We start from the raw sequence: 15,098 nt of genomic DNA on the forward strand, positions 1-15,098 counted from the left end.
CATTGTGCTGTCTCTGATTATTTTCCTCAGCTTCGTAGTGTACAACTTGAAGTTTAGTATTTACCATTTATCATAGTAGTTAGTAATAAACATACAAAAACACATAAGCTGTTTTGCTGAAGACAAAGGAGTAGTTATAGCCAGGGATTTTTCCATCTGAGATAACAGGTTAGTGAGAAACTAACACTAAAGGTCTTGAGTTATTTAGCTTTAAATAATAGCCATGAAACCTCCTGCATTTGAAACTTGTGACCTTTCCAAAATGAAAATCTGTATGTCACTGCTGGAAAATGGGATGATGAATTATGTAGGCGATGCAAGTACAGAAATAACTGTAGACCATAATAATCCCTAACATTTACATTGTGATGGCTGTGGGTGCACGAGGTATCCAAGCTGGATATTCCAAAGTTGTTATTTCAGAAGTCGTCTAATTGTTCAGTTTATTTCTCTCAAAACGGAAACACTCTCAAGATATTACATTCATTTCTGTCTATATCATTATTCTTCTCAAATATATGTGCGTGTATTTAAGTTTACTTTGAAATTTCATGAAGTTTTGTTGTTATTACTGTCCATAGGCTGGAAGGAGAATCCAGTTGAGTTTGATTCTGTCTTCAATGAGAGTACCTACACTTGGAGCTGGGGTAGTCCGGATATCTTACCCATGTTTGCTAAAGGTAGGAACTTTTAGACTTTAAAGGGAACCTGTCACCATGAAAATGCTATCTAATCTGTCAGCATCATGTCATAGAGCAGGAAAAGTTGAGCAATCGGATATATATATATAGGTCTGAAAAAATTCAATATAACTAACAGCACATTCACCATAATATTGTGTGTGCAGAGGCAATGATACATTGGTATCCAAAATCTGGTGCCAACATATCTGTGCATGGACAGGCACGGACTTCATTCACTTCTGTGTCTCAAACATAGTCAGTGACTACATTCAGGACTTTTCCTGCACATATATTGTATATGCATTTGCAAACGCAAATCTTGTATCTTGTAGTAACTAAGTTTGAGCCATAGAAATAGATCTATGCCTTTTTATGCAGATGTCGGCACACACCTTTTGAATGGGTGCTGACATATCCTCGAGAGGCACGATCGTAGTGTCGGCCCTGTCTTGGATGTTCAGTGGACAGTGTCACCCAAGGTAGGATCACCCACCTAAACATGGACAGAGCAGGATTTCACACAGTAAGGGCCATATTAGACGGCCCGATATTTAGGAGCAAGCGAGTGATGACCTGTCAGGTCATCGCTCGCTTCCACCTCGTTCCCCACTCAGTGTCTGTCCTATTACACACAGAGACATCGAGCAGAGGGGCCATGGGGAGGAGCTGCGGGAGAGGTTGCCTGGACGATCTTTAGGTTGTCCGGGTTGGTCATAAAAGAGAGCGGCGGTCTGCTGCCGCTTCTATTACACAGACTATCGCTTTTGTTAATAGGATTTTGGGTCATGTTTTAAATCAATGATCAGCCGACATTGTGATTTTAAACATGACCTCTTACACAAAACGATTATCGGTCAGAACGGCCTTTAATCGCTTCATGTAATAGTACCCTAGTTACAAACTTTTCTGAATCATCTTCTACAAAGATACATATCAATCTGCTTAGCTCCCCCTGCTCTTGCTAGATCAGACTACACCTACAATGTGGCTGGTTATATTTAAAGGTAGGTGGGTATGTTTTGCATTCGGTAGAAGTGCTGTAGCATGTAAGGGCAGGTAGTCCAGAGTATTTGTAAAAAGCACTTGTTTTTGAGAGCCACTGTATGTGCTATAGTTCAGGCTGATGCAAGGCTTCAGATCTCTAAAAGTGTAATATTCCCCATATTGTAGGCCTACCTTATCGTGGAACCTGTCCACATTCCGCTACCTATAATCCTTCCACCTATAATCCCCCTGCAGTTACACTTTTTTTTTCTTTTCTCCACTTTCCTGATATTTGCATACTACCCTTATTTCTATTAAAAAGTCCATAAATAAATAAATGTATTTTTTTATTTATTTGTTAAGCTCTGCTGCATTGACGTAGAATTAAAACATGGAGTTCTAGCTGATTCTTGCAGATGACAGTAGAGGGAGCATAAGAGCTTACTGTATGTTGTCTCACTGATAACCATGTATAGTGCTATGTTGTAGCTCTGACACTCCTAGTAATCACTGCTGGAAGCGGGTCCTCAACTCCTCTGTTGATCTGTCCATATCCTAGTATGAATTCTGCAGCCATACAGTCCAGTCTTGGGTTAACACTGCAGACAGTCTACAGTCTAGAGTAAATGCTGCAGTCAGGTAGTCCACTGTCTAGAGTATATGCTGCCGTCAGGGTATTGATTAGCATAAATTTTGATCAGTCCACATCCTAGTATAAATGCTACAGTCATACAGTCCAGTCTGGTGTATATGCTGCAATCGGTTAGTCCACAGTCTTGCATAAGTCATTGCATTATACAGTAACAGGACTTTTTTTAAGCAATGTATTAAAACCATTTTTTTTGTCTCTGGAGTACCCCTTTTACAGTAAGAGGGCTCCCTGTTTTACCCTATCAGGTAATGTGACCAAGGGGTGGTGATGGGTGGACATGGCATCTGGGGGCCAGTGAATTATTGGCAGTTTCATGGACATCAGCTGAGAAAAATCCTGTTAAAAATCAGGTTTCATAGGTCTACATTGATGGAAAGAAAAATATTATAGCTGCAGAATAGGTTGGATCTGAAGGCATTTTTTAATACTTTCTAAATTTCCTTTTAGGTGCTAGTGGCAATCATATATTTACACACTGTTACTTGGCTGAAAGTGAAGACTTTGCATCCGAGGATGCAACCAAACTGGATACATGGGTTTTTGACCATGTAAAGGTGAGTATTACATTATAGCCTCAAAACAGAAAGTGCACATGGCATGAAGGATTGGAAAACATCTGTTCTTTATTATTTAGTTACAACCAAATCGGTACAAATATTACGGCATGTACACGTTCTGTTACTTATTGGTTTTTGTTTTTCATGTTTATAATGACTATCTGTTTATTTTTGTCTGGATTAAGGCAACGTTCACACAACATAAAAAATCAATAAACAACTGCCGTTGTTTATTGACAGTGGACAGCTGCATTTGTTTCTATGGAACACCGGCCACACTGTATAAACTCTGTTGCTCTCTGTGACTGCACAAAAAACGGACATGTCTACTTTGTGAGGCCACAATTCACTGAATTGCAGCAGCACAAAATAGTCTGTGCACACAATGGATAGTATGGCCATTATGTGCTATGGTTAATTGGAGTGCGGGCACAGCATTCTAATTAAGAGAAGTAATGTTCAACAATGTTCAACTGGTGTAACACTGGCCGCTCTCATGACACGTGTGAATGTGGCCTAAGAATATATTTGTATATCTGTCAGCATTGTGCACTCTTTGTATCTTTCCGTCATGCAACTACTCTTGAAATGTCTGTACATGCTGGTGAGACTGATTTTCTTGAAATAAAAAAGATCTGATTGAAAATTTTTTTTATATAAACATTCCAGAACGATTTGCAACATAAAAATAGAGTAGACAATAGCCATGCGTAGTAGATGATGCAGTGTTATTTATCGAAAGCTCAATCAAGACTTGCTTTATAAAACTATTAAACTTAAACATAATAATATATTATTAAATAGACATTTCATTTTTAGCAAACTGCAGAAATCGACAGTATAAGCAAATATAACAAACTTTGTAATATATTTTATTAGGAAAAAATGCCTCTTTTTCCACTTATCCATTCCTCTCAACCCCACCATCCTAAATAAATCATTCACCCTGAAAGACTGCTAGAAGTTTGGTCTAAAAGTTGAGACAGTCTCACTGTCACTTAGAGCTCACTGAGAGATTAAGTTACATGTTGCTCTTATAAGTCTATGGAAAGATTTGAAGGAGAGAGCTGAAGGGTGACATTTAAAGACTGCAGCAGCTTGTGGTGAGAGTCTCTGCTCCAAGCTTTGAATGCTCTGTACTGCTATATAATGATGTACTCCATGCTCCTGTGTGTGTAGGTGTATTACAGAGATAAAGGGGAGTAAGATCTCCTCTTCTGAATGGGTAAAATTTATAAGCTTGAAAATATTTTTAAAAAGTCAGTGACCATTTAAAGTGACTCTGTAGCCACCATCTGAACCCCCCCCCCAAACCACTTTTACCTTCGGATAGCTGCTTTTAATCCAAGATCTGTCCTGTGGTCCGTTCGGCAGGTAATGCAGTTATTGACCTAAAAAAAACTTTTAAACTTGCATCCCGTGCCAAACGGGAGTATCTGTGCCCTAACTTTGCACCACCCTTCCGTCCCTCCTCCCCACCCTCTTCATCATTAGAAATGCCACTGGAACATTTTGTCCATGCTGAACATTGCACCGCTACTTAACGATCCAGCCCATGTGCTGGGCTGACACAGCTGATGAATAGGAGACAATCTGTCTGGAGCATTCCTAATGATGAAGAGGGCGGGGAGGAGGGACAGAGAGGTTGTGCCAGCCTAATGCATACGCAATGTAAGCCCCGACCATTGGGCACGGACCTGCCAGTTTAAAAGTTGTTTTTTAGGACAATAACTGCATCACTTGCCGAACGGACTCCACGACAGATCTTGGATTCAAAGCAGCTATGTGATGATACAAGTGTTTTTTGTTTTTTTTGTGGGTACAGAGTTACTTTAAACATTTTTAATATAGGTATGGGTAGTATTTAAAAATTTCTATTTCCTACTATAATATCACTTTTTTTTCTTGTAGATCTTTTTCAGGTCTGCTCAAAGCAATGAAACACTGTTACGTAAGCTCAATGAAGATAAAATAGTGTTTTTTCTTCATCTCCTTGGATTGGATACTAATGGACATGCTCACAGACCAGGTTCACGGTATGTGCCTAGTATGTGCAACACAAGATTGGCATATTCTTTACAAACTATGAAAAGTAAAAACCTTTAGCTCACCATCTTAGTCCAGAAAATGGCAGTATTAAGAGCAGAGCATGGAGAAGATTAGTTGAGGAGGAGGTTAGCTATATAACGGCCGTACCACCCTTTCGTCCTTGTTGAATTTATACATGGTCTATTAGGAGGAGAGTCATTTATATGCGGCCAATAATTAATGCAGTCCATTTATTAGGTGGTATGGTCATTATATATATGACCTCCTCCTAATATAGAAAACCAATATTTCACTTATTCATGATGTTCTGTTGTATCTTAATGACAAACCCTTCAACCTTAAAGGGGTTTTATGAGTTAACCCCCATAAATAAAAAAGCTTTCAGTCTGCAGCTCCCTGTAGCTGTGTGCAGGCTCTGCCCTCCCCTCTCCCTCTCATTGCACTCTCAGCACACGGAGGCACAATGCCTAATCAGTCTTCCTTTTGCCACCTACCTCTTTCATTCATCACTATGCCCCACACTCCATGCACTCATTTGAGCTTTATATCTTTACATAGACAAAAAAATTGACTTTTATGTGTACTCTCTTAATTGTATAAAATACAGGAGTACTTTTTACCTTTTATGTTATCCCTGTTTTCTCAAAGATTGTAAGCTCTTGTGATGAGAGGAATCACTCGTTCTGTGTAAATAATTTACTGTGACTATGTAATGTCTGATTTCATCTTTACAAGTACCCTCTGTATAGAGCTGCAGAATATTTTGGGGCTAAATAAGTAACAATTATAATAATTATTATACGCAGCAGCAGGCCCGCTTCTGCCATGAGGCGGAATGAGCCTTCCGCCTCAGGCGGCAGAATTTGCGGTCCGGCAGGGGGCGGCATTATGTCCCCCCTGCTGTCATTTTTGTTAAGTATCACTTAACAAAAATGACAGCGGCCGCTCACCTGTCCCGTCGCCTGCGCTCTCCACATCCCGTCAGGTCCCGCGATGTCACCCTGCAGCTGTCACGGACCTCCAGGCTGTGGTGAGTGCCCGGGGTCGGTGGGGGACGCGCTGGGGTGATCGGGTCGCGCGGGACCGCCCCGCGCGACCCGATCACCCCACTCACTCACCACAGCCTGGAGGTCCGTGACAGCTGCAGGGTGACATCGCGGGACCTGACGGGATGTGGAGACAGCGGAGAGCGCGGGCCGGCTGCGGCGTGGGACAGGTGAGTAGATGGCTGCTGCTGCTGCGGCGGCGGGGGGGGGGGGTGGTGCTCCGGGGGCATGCCGGCTATCACTCGGGGCGGCCGCCTGAGGTTTGCCTCAGGCGGCGGAAACCCTTGAATCGGCCCTGCGCAGCAGTCTGCAGTGCAGTCATGGCCCCAATCTAGGGGGGGCCTCGTCTCCTTGAGTAGCTTTTTATGTCATAAGAGTTCCCTAAACACTTTTCTTCAGTGCTATTTCAGAAATGCATCAAAACTGGCGAAGGTCTGTACATTGTGCTTTTACTAGATCTATAGCATGAGGTGTTTGTGCCTCTAGAGAGTTAGCTATATTGTTCATGAGAATGAAATGGACTCCGGCGAATGAATGTGACGTGAAGGTCACTCGCATCTTCAGACTTTGTCAGATCTCTCCATGAGACAGAAAATTCATAACTAGCTTTCTTTCCAAATGTGTATGGGAAAATGGAACCTATTGCACTTTTCTGTCTTTTTCCATTTCGTGCCTGCTTATCATTACAATGAGTATGTTTCTGATCCAAAAAGCGAGTACAAAGACAATGTGAGGAAAGTTGATGAAGGAGTCAAAGAGATGGTAACCCTGATAGAAGACTTTTATGGAAATGATGATAAAACAGCTTTCATCTTCACCTCTGACCACGGCATGACAGACTGGGGTGAGTAGGTCTGAGGATGGCCGGGGATTATTCCAAACAGTATTTTCAACAAGGCTTTGTATCATTTCTTTCAACAAAAAAGGCCCAGTCATATGAGAATTGTCCGTGAATAAGTATCTTGATCTGTGTGATATTTGTGATACAGATTGTGATAGTTTATCAAGGAGAGTTACACAGAAACATACACGAGTGATGCTTATAACACTGGATAAATGCCCTCAAGGTCCTCTGTTAGACCTTAGTCACAGAAAGAGATTAACAAAACTTAGATAAGAAGTTGCAATAGATGTTTGGAAAATCCTAACCTAGTATATTCAGACTTCTTAAAGCATACTGGTTATTTTACAAAAAGTTTGATATGCTATACAGACATTTGGATCAGTTTGGGTCTGAGTGTTCTCACCATGATCAATCATGAAAACGGGCCAGGAGAACTAGACACCAAGGAATTTTTGTGCTGGCTATAAGTCATGCGACCTGGGTTGACTGTTCAAGCGTTTCCTGATATGCAGGAGAATGGGCTTCATGCCGCACTACTTCCTCTGCTGCTGACTGCTGATTGACAGCTGTCTGCCTATACACAGTATGAAAACAGTATAGATAGACAAATGCCAATCAGTGGCTGGTGAGCAGAGGGAGCTGATGCTCATGAATATCCAGGACTACTTAGCACACACACATAATGGAGAGGTCTTATTGTTGTCCTTGTTATTCAGCAGGATATATTCTAATTAGTTGCTTAGAACAATGTAAGTTATACATCATTCTGTTCAGGCTCTCTGTCACAAGTTTATGCTACCCTAGGGCAACAAGAACCTACCAACAGAGTCTCCTTAGGATCTTTTTCTTGGAATGTGGGATGCAATTGCATCTTCTATGGTTCCATTCCTCCTATTTAAACAGTAATGCTGGCAGACGTTTATCACAATATAATGAGCTAGATGTTCTTTGCAGGACTCAACTTTGAGTAATAGTGACCAAGTTTATTTCTGTTTGCTTATGTGGTGTTAACATATTCAGCAGGACTGTATAAACATCATCAACACGTCCAAGCTTTAATGTTACCATATAACATGTAACCCATCTGAATGCCTTTGAAATGTAGGAAGGAAGGAACTGTGTGGGTGTTGTAGAACATACTGTACAAGCTGTATGCAGGTGTCCTTAGTTTTGGGGATTTTTTTCCCCTTTTTTGAGTTTGAGAGTGTGTTCACACGTACAGGATCCGCAGCGGATTTGATGGCGCAGATTTGAATTTGGAGATTCAAAGCAAATCAAGTCTGGCCCATCAAATCTGCTGCGGATCTGTTGCAGATTAAAATCTGCACCATCAAATCTGCTGGGGATCCTGTACGTGTGATCGCACTCTTATAGGTGTTTTTAAATTAAAGATTAGGACTACATACATGTTTATGTGCACTAGGCATGTTTATTTTGCTGGGAATTTTCATTTAATAAAAATAAATTTAGTATATTATTATTTTTATTATCTGCTAATAACTTTGAATTTGTTTAGTTTATTTAACAGTGCATGGGGAAATAAACAATCATTGACAGTTTTTGGACCTCTTTGTTGTTTACTAGGGTCCCATGGTGCTGGTCATCCTTCTGAAACCTTGACACCACTAGTTGCTTGGGGAGCTGGAGTACATCATCCAAGGGAAAATCTTTTACTTGACCCTGTTTCAACAGGTATGAACTCTAGTTGTAGAGAAAGTAAGTGAAAATAACAGTATCATTTACTAAGCGGTCAGATCAAACTAATACTAGCTGCATTGGCAGAAAAAAAGTAGATGTGCTTTACTTGCACCTTTCTCATACAATACATTTATATAAGATAAGAGATAGTCTAGCACTTATTCAGAGCACTGTGCTTCAGTATAAGGATGCTTTTACACATGTGAAATGACACTGTCTCTTTGCTGCACAGCCTCATGGCAAAACCGTTCACATTTACTGCACTTAGGAGAAGAAGAATTTGGCCACACATCATCTGTCATTTTTCCTAGTGGTACTCTAGTGTGGAACACCATGAGAATAAGCAGAATGAACTTTCACTTATTTTTAAAAAGTTGATACCAAGATTCAGTCTTAAGATTAATATATCTCCTCTTGAAGGCCTTCTCTACTCTATTGTATATTTTCTAGGACTCTATAACATTCCAGATCTTATTGGATATCTTGCAGATCTCAATGAGATCAAAGGAAGTTTACTGTGCATTTATTTACAGCAAGGTTCTAATAGTTTCATATCATTTCTATTATGTGACTTTTTTATTTAAGTTTTTATGCCTAGTCTTCATATGTGTCTGAAAGGAGTGGTAGTGCACACATGTATCTGCTGTTCTATTAAAATACATAAACAATGTTATGACATGGACCATAAGAAAAGTTCCTAAACACAATAATCATCCTTGTACAGACGTTTCCATACATTCCCACATAACATACATTAATTTCATGTGTAACCCTATTCATCGCATTAACCCTCACCCCCTCCCACCCCAGACCGCTCGGAGGAAACAAAAAAAAACAAAAAACACCCCAATATTCAACCAATTAGTACTTCCCCTCTACCAAAAGTGCCATTTCTTTAAAATAGTGGCTCCTCTCCCTCCCTACAATTTTTTAGTCCTATCAACCTGGTTTATCCATTCCTGTTTTGTTGGTCCGCTATCACTCAGCCAGTTCCTCAGCTCCACTAGCCTAGCTTGAAAAAGGAGATTATTAATAGGACTCTGTGCTTCCTTATATCCCTATCTTCCCCCAGGATTGCCCTTTCAAAAGGCAAAGTTTCAGAAAGAATCCCCCTACCTTGTAGCTCATCTGCTACCTGAAGCCAAAAAGTTTGCAGTGCTTGGCAAGACCAGAAACTATGAATCAGTCCTGCCTCCTCCATACCGCATCTATGACATGTGGAGTCATTACGAAGACCAATGCGTTTCATAAGTACAGGAGTGTAATAAGATCTATGTAATATTTTGAACTGTTTAAGTCTGTGTTCTGGATTCAAGGATACCCTCACTACTCCCCCAACTATACTATCCCGGCATTCCTCAGTGAAAGGACCTAAGTCCTTCTACCATTGCTTCCTAAACCCGTTTAGTGCCTTATCATACTTTTGTCAACAGACGAAATAGGACAGAGACAGAACTTTGCAAAAGTTTTTCCTTATTATTGAAACTTCATAGTACATAACAGTACAACTTTAGAAAATAAATAAATTCACCACAGTGCTGTAGACGCGAGGCTGGTCTTCACGCCGCGGGTGCGGCGCTCTTCATATCCTCAAGTCCATAGAGGCTCTCACCCTCCAGATGGCCGGAAGTGATGACTCACGCAACGTTTCGGGATTAACCCTTTCTCAAGCGTATGTGATCATGTGCACCCACCACCATTTTATACTATTCGGTAGTCATAGCGACGTCTCACTACAAAAACATAACCATACGGTTAGGCACAATACATCTTTTACAGGTAACCATTCTAACATACAACCTTATAAGTTACAAAAATGTATACTGTTATTCTGTTATAAAGGTTACAAATCACTTCTGTATATGATGGAAAATAACATAGCTACACTTACAAAAATACGGCAAAGTTGCAGATTTCGTTAAGACCTTTGGGGTTAAGAGAATCTAGGCAATGAATCCAATATGTCTCCTTTTGGAGCAGCCTGCGTTTTGTCTCACTTTCACTATTCGCAAATACCTGATCCAGTACTTGCCATCTCAAGTCATATACTTTGTGGCCATTTTCTTTAAAATGCCTCGCTACGGAGGTCTCCCCAAATGTTTTTCCTCTCTCCTCCTCTTTTTCTTTCACAGTTTTTTGGGCAAACAGACGGATCGCCGAGCGATGCTCATTGAGCCTCACTCTGACTTCCCTGGCTGTTTGACCGACATAAACCAGTCCACATGGACATTTCAGCATATACACAACATTGGTGCTTCTGCATGTATACATTCCCCTAATTGGTATCTTTTTGCCACTCAGGGGGTGTATCACTGAATCGCCCTTGGCACAGGACTGTATATACTAGAACTTATCATCCTTTTGTTCCAGCAATATTTTATATATTTTGGAAATTAAGTGGCGACCCCTATCTAAACTTTTAATCTTATCTATGCCCACAGAGTGCATAACAGTGAATAAATCCTTATTTTGCAACTGCATTTTTCAGTGAGTGATATCTAAAGGCGTGAGACCATTCCCGACTGTTTCCTAGCCTCTCACTATCTTTAAGTGACCCCTCCCCCCAAAAATCTGTAACCTTCTATAATGACTTCTGTTTCCAATATACCTGTGAAGGAAGCTTCAGGAATTCTTTAAAGTTACAATTATCCCAAATTTCCGTGAAATCCAAACGGTGCTTTGTCCTACATATTCTCTTAATCTCCTTCCATAGCTTACATAAGTGTTCAGTATAAGTCTGTTCAGAATTTGCTCGAGTCCCTTGAACCATTTATCTTTGATCCATATTGGGGACGCGGACAAATAAAATCCGATCTGGGAAAGAACCACCATTTTAATCAAGGCTATCCTTGATATTATAGAGAGGGGGAGCCTCTCCCAAACTCTAAACTTTTCCTTAGTATTCTTTAAGATTTTATTAAGATTGCATTCCTTAAATCTACGGGGGTCTGCTGTTATCACTACCCCCAAGTATTCTAACCCTTCATCTAGAGCAGTGCTTCTCAAACTTTTTCTACTGGAGCCTCACCCAACAGACCAAGGCAATGCCTGGGCCTCACCACATTGACCAAGTGGATGCCTGGGCCTCACTATCTGTGGTAAAAGTCCATTTAAAAGCTGAAAATAATGCTAGGGCTACCTTTTACCCATCTCCCATGCTTTATATACTAATAAAGCAAGTACAAAATAAATTAATAATGTTGCTAAAATGGAGATTTTTGCAAACAGCAAAAGGACTACAGATCATAGTTACTTTTGTGAAAACTGGCTCCCCACCAACAACTAGGGGGCGCCTCACTGGTGAGGCCCGCCTCACAGTTTGAGAAGCACTGATCTAGAGTGAGGATACTAATATCTTTTATAGGGTCACATATAGGCTTATCTAGAGGGAGTACCGACAACTTGGTCCAATTTATCTCCAGGCCTATAGGACCTCCCATTTTCCAGAATCCTTCCATAATGTTCTCTAGGCAATCCCTGGGCCTGGAGACAAAGAGGAGCAGGTCGTCGGCGTACAACAAAATCTTATCTTTATAACCTCTAACCCCAAACCCCTGAAACGCACAGCACACCCTTATCCACTCTGCCAAGGGCTCCACATAAGACAAAACAACATGAGAGAGAGGGGGCAACCTTGCCTGGTACCTCTATTTATTCTGAAGGATGGGGATGGCTTCCCATTTACACTAACCCAGGCTTGGGGATTTCTGTAAAGTTATTGAATCATGCCCAAAAATAAATCCCCAAAACCAAACTTCCCAAGGGCCTTCCATAAGTATGACCATTCTACCCGATCAAAGGCCTTAGTGGCATCTAATGCCACCAAGGCTCTATCTTTCCCTTCCTTTATTTGCATATTTATATATGTACGTCCCAGGTACAGGTCCGCCCAGGCATAAACCCACTTTGATTCTCTTTAATTAAGTCCCCAATCACCGTCCCCATCCTTCTAGCAAGCAACTTAGGGAAAATTTTATAGTCAGTGTTGAGGAGTGAGATTGGGCGATATACCTCAATCTCTGATGCCTCTTTGCCCTTTTTTTTTAACCAAAATAATAGTTGCCTCCTCCATTGAACCAGGAAGTGTCCCCCCCATGGCAGGATTCATTGAGAACCCTTGTCAGAGCTGGAAAAAGTATCCTACTAAACCTACAATAAAATTCGTAAGGGAGGCCGTCCGGGCCGGGGGCTGAATTCCCTTTAATAGAAGCTAGGGTCTCCTCCAGTTCAGAGGAAGTAATAGGCTCCTCGAGTTGTAGTTTTTGCTCCGTTTTTAGTGTGGGGAGGTTAATCTGAGCAAACAGTTTGCTCTCTAGGAGATCTAGACTAGGATTAGAAGAGGTGTACAGCTGCGAAAAATAATTTCTAAATTTTTCCCTAATCTGATTTGGATCCCTAATTAATTCTCCAGTTTCTCCCCGAACCACTTTAATCTCGTTTAACTCTCTCTGATTTTTCACTAAGTCAGCCAATAGCTTCCCTGGTCTATTCCCATCCATGTAGACCTTCCTATCCCAAAAAAGCCTCTTATTCTTCACCTTATCCCTTATATATGTGGCGAACTCCTCTTGTACTATCTTTAATTCCTCAAGGCAACATGGGTCAGAATCCTCAGAATATTTCTCCTGTGCTTGTTGTACTTTTTGGAGTAACTGTACCTCTCTGGCCCTAAATTCCTTTTTCTTAACACTGATCTCCTTAAAGTACAACCCCCTCACAAAAGCTTTTAATGTGCCCCAGACCACTTGTATTGTAGATGAGCCTATATTAGATTCCAAAAATAAACAAATTTCCCTCCCCATTCTCTCATCATTGTTTAACCCCTTCAGAACCAGGCTAATTTTCGTTTTTTTCCTCCTTGTGCTTAAAAGGCCATATCACTTGCATTTTTACACCTACAGACCCACATGAGCCCTTATTTTTTGCGTCACAAATTGTACTTTGCAATGACACGCTGAATTTTTGCATAAAGTATACTACGAAACCACAAAGTGTGGTGAAATTGAAAAAACGCATTTCTTTTATTTGGGGGAATGTGTTTTTACGCGATCTCCGCCACTAGACACCAGGGAAATGCTGCATCCGTTAATGGGATGCAGCTGTCATGTTTGACAGCTGCATCTGATTTCTGTATTAGCGGGCACGGCGATCGGACCGTGCCCGCTAATACCCGTGGTCCCGGGCTACATAAGGCACCCGGGACCGCGGCGGTTCAGAGCGGGGTCACCGGGGTGGCCCCACTCTGAACGCCCGCACCCGCGCGAGGACGTACAGTTACGTCCTCGTGCAGGAAAGGGTTAATAGGCGCAATCACTGTGGGTTCAGTCTAAACTGCACCCTTGAGTCCTGGACTCCTCTCAACCCCTGGGTCTCCCAAACTAACGGAACATGATCCGAAACAGTTTTAGGGGCATAGAAGACCCTGCTCAGCTCCCTGAGCCCACCGTGGTTGCATAACAAAAGATCTATCCTTGAGGCTGCACTGTATGATGTGCTAAAGCATGAAAAAATATTGGTGTTTGGGTGTAGAAACCTCCATGCATCAACCCATCCCCCTTCTCTTAAGTTAGGAATTAACTAAAGCCCCTCTCCTAGCTGAAGACCTCCTGTCTCGTGGTTCCATTACACAGTTGTAATCACCTGTCACAAAAATGTTCTGATATTCTTTATCCTTTATAAATTTCATTAGTTCTACTAACACTTCAAGGGAAAAAGGTGGAGGGATATATATAAACACCAATATAGTGGATATTCCTTCCATTACAGACCAAATGAAAATATACCTTCCCCTCTCATCTACCCGTGTTTTTTTAACCTTCAACTACTACTTCAACTTCTACTTTCTTGTGCACCATCACTGTTACACCCGCAGAGTAAGGAGATCCAAATGAGTGCAAGACTACCGAGGTCCATCTCTTGGCTAATATATTGGCTGTTTGGTTGCTGAGATGCGTCTTAAGAAGGCAGATGATGGCTGGAAGATAATTATTCAGTCTATCAAAAATACTGCACCTCTTGAGGCGGGCGGTCCCCCAGAACATTCCATGTGATCACTCGGACCATCTATATAAATTTGGTAATATTAACACTAAGCAACCAGATGGACCAGGAGGTACATGCAAAACTGAAATGAGAGAGGAAGAGGAAAACCAAAAGAAGGGGTGGAAAACAAAAAAAAAAAAAAAAAAAATCCCCAGACTTCCCTCCGAGTGGTCAGCCCCCCCCCCAACCTAACAATCCCTGCTAATATGCAAATATTCCTATACTCAGCATCCTCCATCCCTCCTACATCCACCACCCAGCCCCCCCCACCGCCCAATAACACCAAATTACCATCAATACCAATATTTGCCCCTCTATATCATAATGACTCTTTGTCTAACCAGTCCGAGGCTGATTGGGGACTAGAAAAGAACAGTACAGTATTATTATGCACAACCCTCAATCTGGCCGGAAAAAGCAGCGAGAATTTCAACTCTGCTTGATGTAGTCTCTTTTTAACGGCCCCAAAACTGTCCCTCTGTATCTGAGTGGATCTTGAGAAATCAGGGTAGACTGACACCTTACTACCATTATTTTCCAGAC

At 41.4% G+C, this 15,098-nt stretch overlaps 1 protein-coding gene across 4 annotated transcripts in view; it reads left to right on the forward strand.

Annotated features, from left to right (window-relative positions):
* Window positions 1–15,098, forward strand: part of PIGN (phosphatidylinositol glycan anchor biosynthesis class N) — a 209,344-nt gene that overhangs the window by 24,485 nt on the left and 169,761 nt on the right. For all 4 annotated transcript variants that reach the window (XM_069958130.1, XM_069958132.1, XM_069958131.1 and 1 more), the window contains exons 4-8: window positions 582–680; window positions 2,767–2,873; window positions 4,788–4,912; window positions 6,685–6,815; window positions 8,400–8,507. In XM_069958130.1, the coding sequence (XP_069814231.1) occupies window positions 582–680; window positions 2,767–2,873; window positions 4,788–4,912; window positions 6,685–6,815; window positions 8,400–8,507 (570 nt within the window). The remainder of the gene's footprint in view (window positions 1–581; window positions 681–2,766; window positions 2,874–4,787; window positions 4,913–6,684; window positions 6,816–8,399; window positions 8,508–15,098) is intronic.

The sequence above is a fragment of the Dendropsophus ebraccatus genome, chromosome 2 (assembly GCF_027789765.1).
Source record: "Dendropsophus ebraccatus isolate aDenEbr1 chromosome 2, aDenEbr1.pat, whole genome shotgun sequence".
Taxonomy (NCBI): domain Eukaryota; kingdom Metazoa; phylum Chordata; class Amphibia; order Anura; family Hylidae; genus Dendropsophus; species Dendropsophus ebraccatus.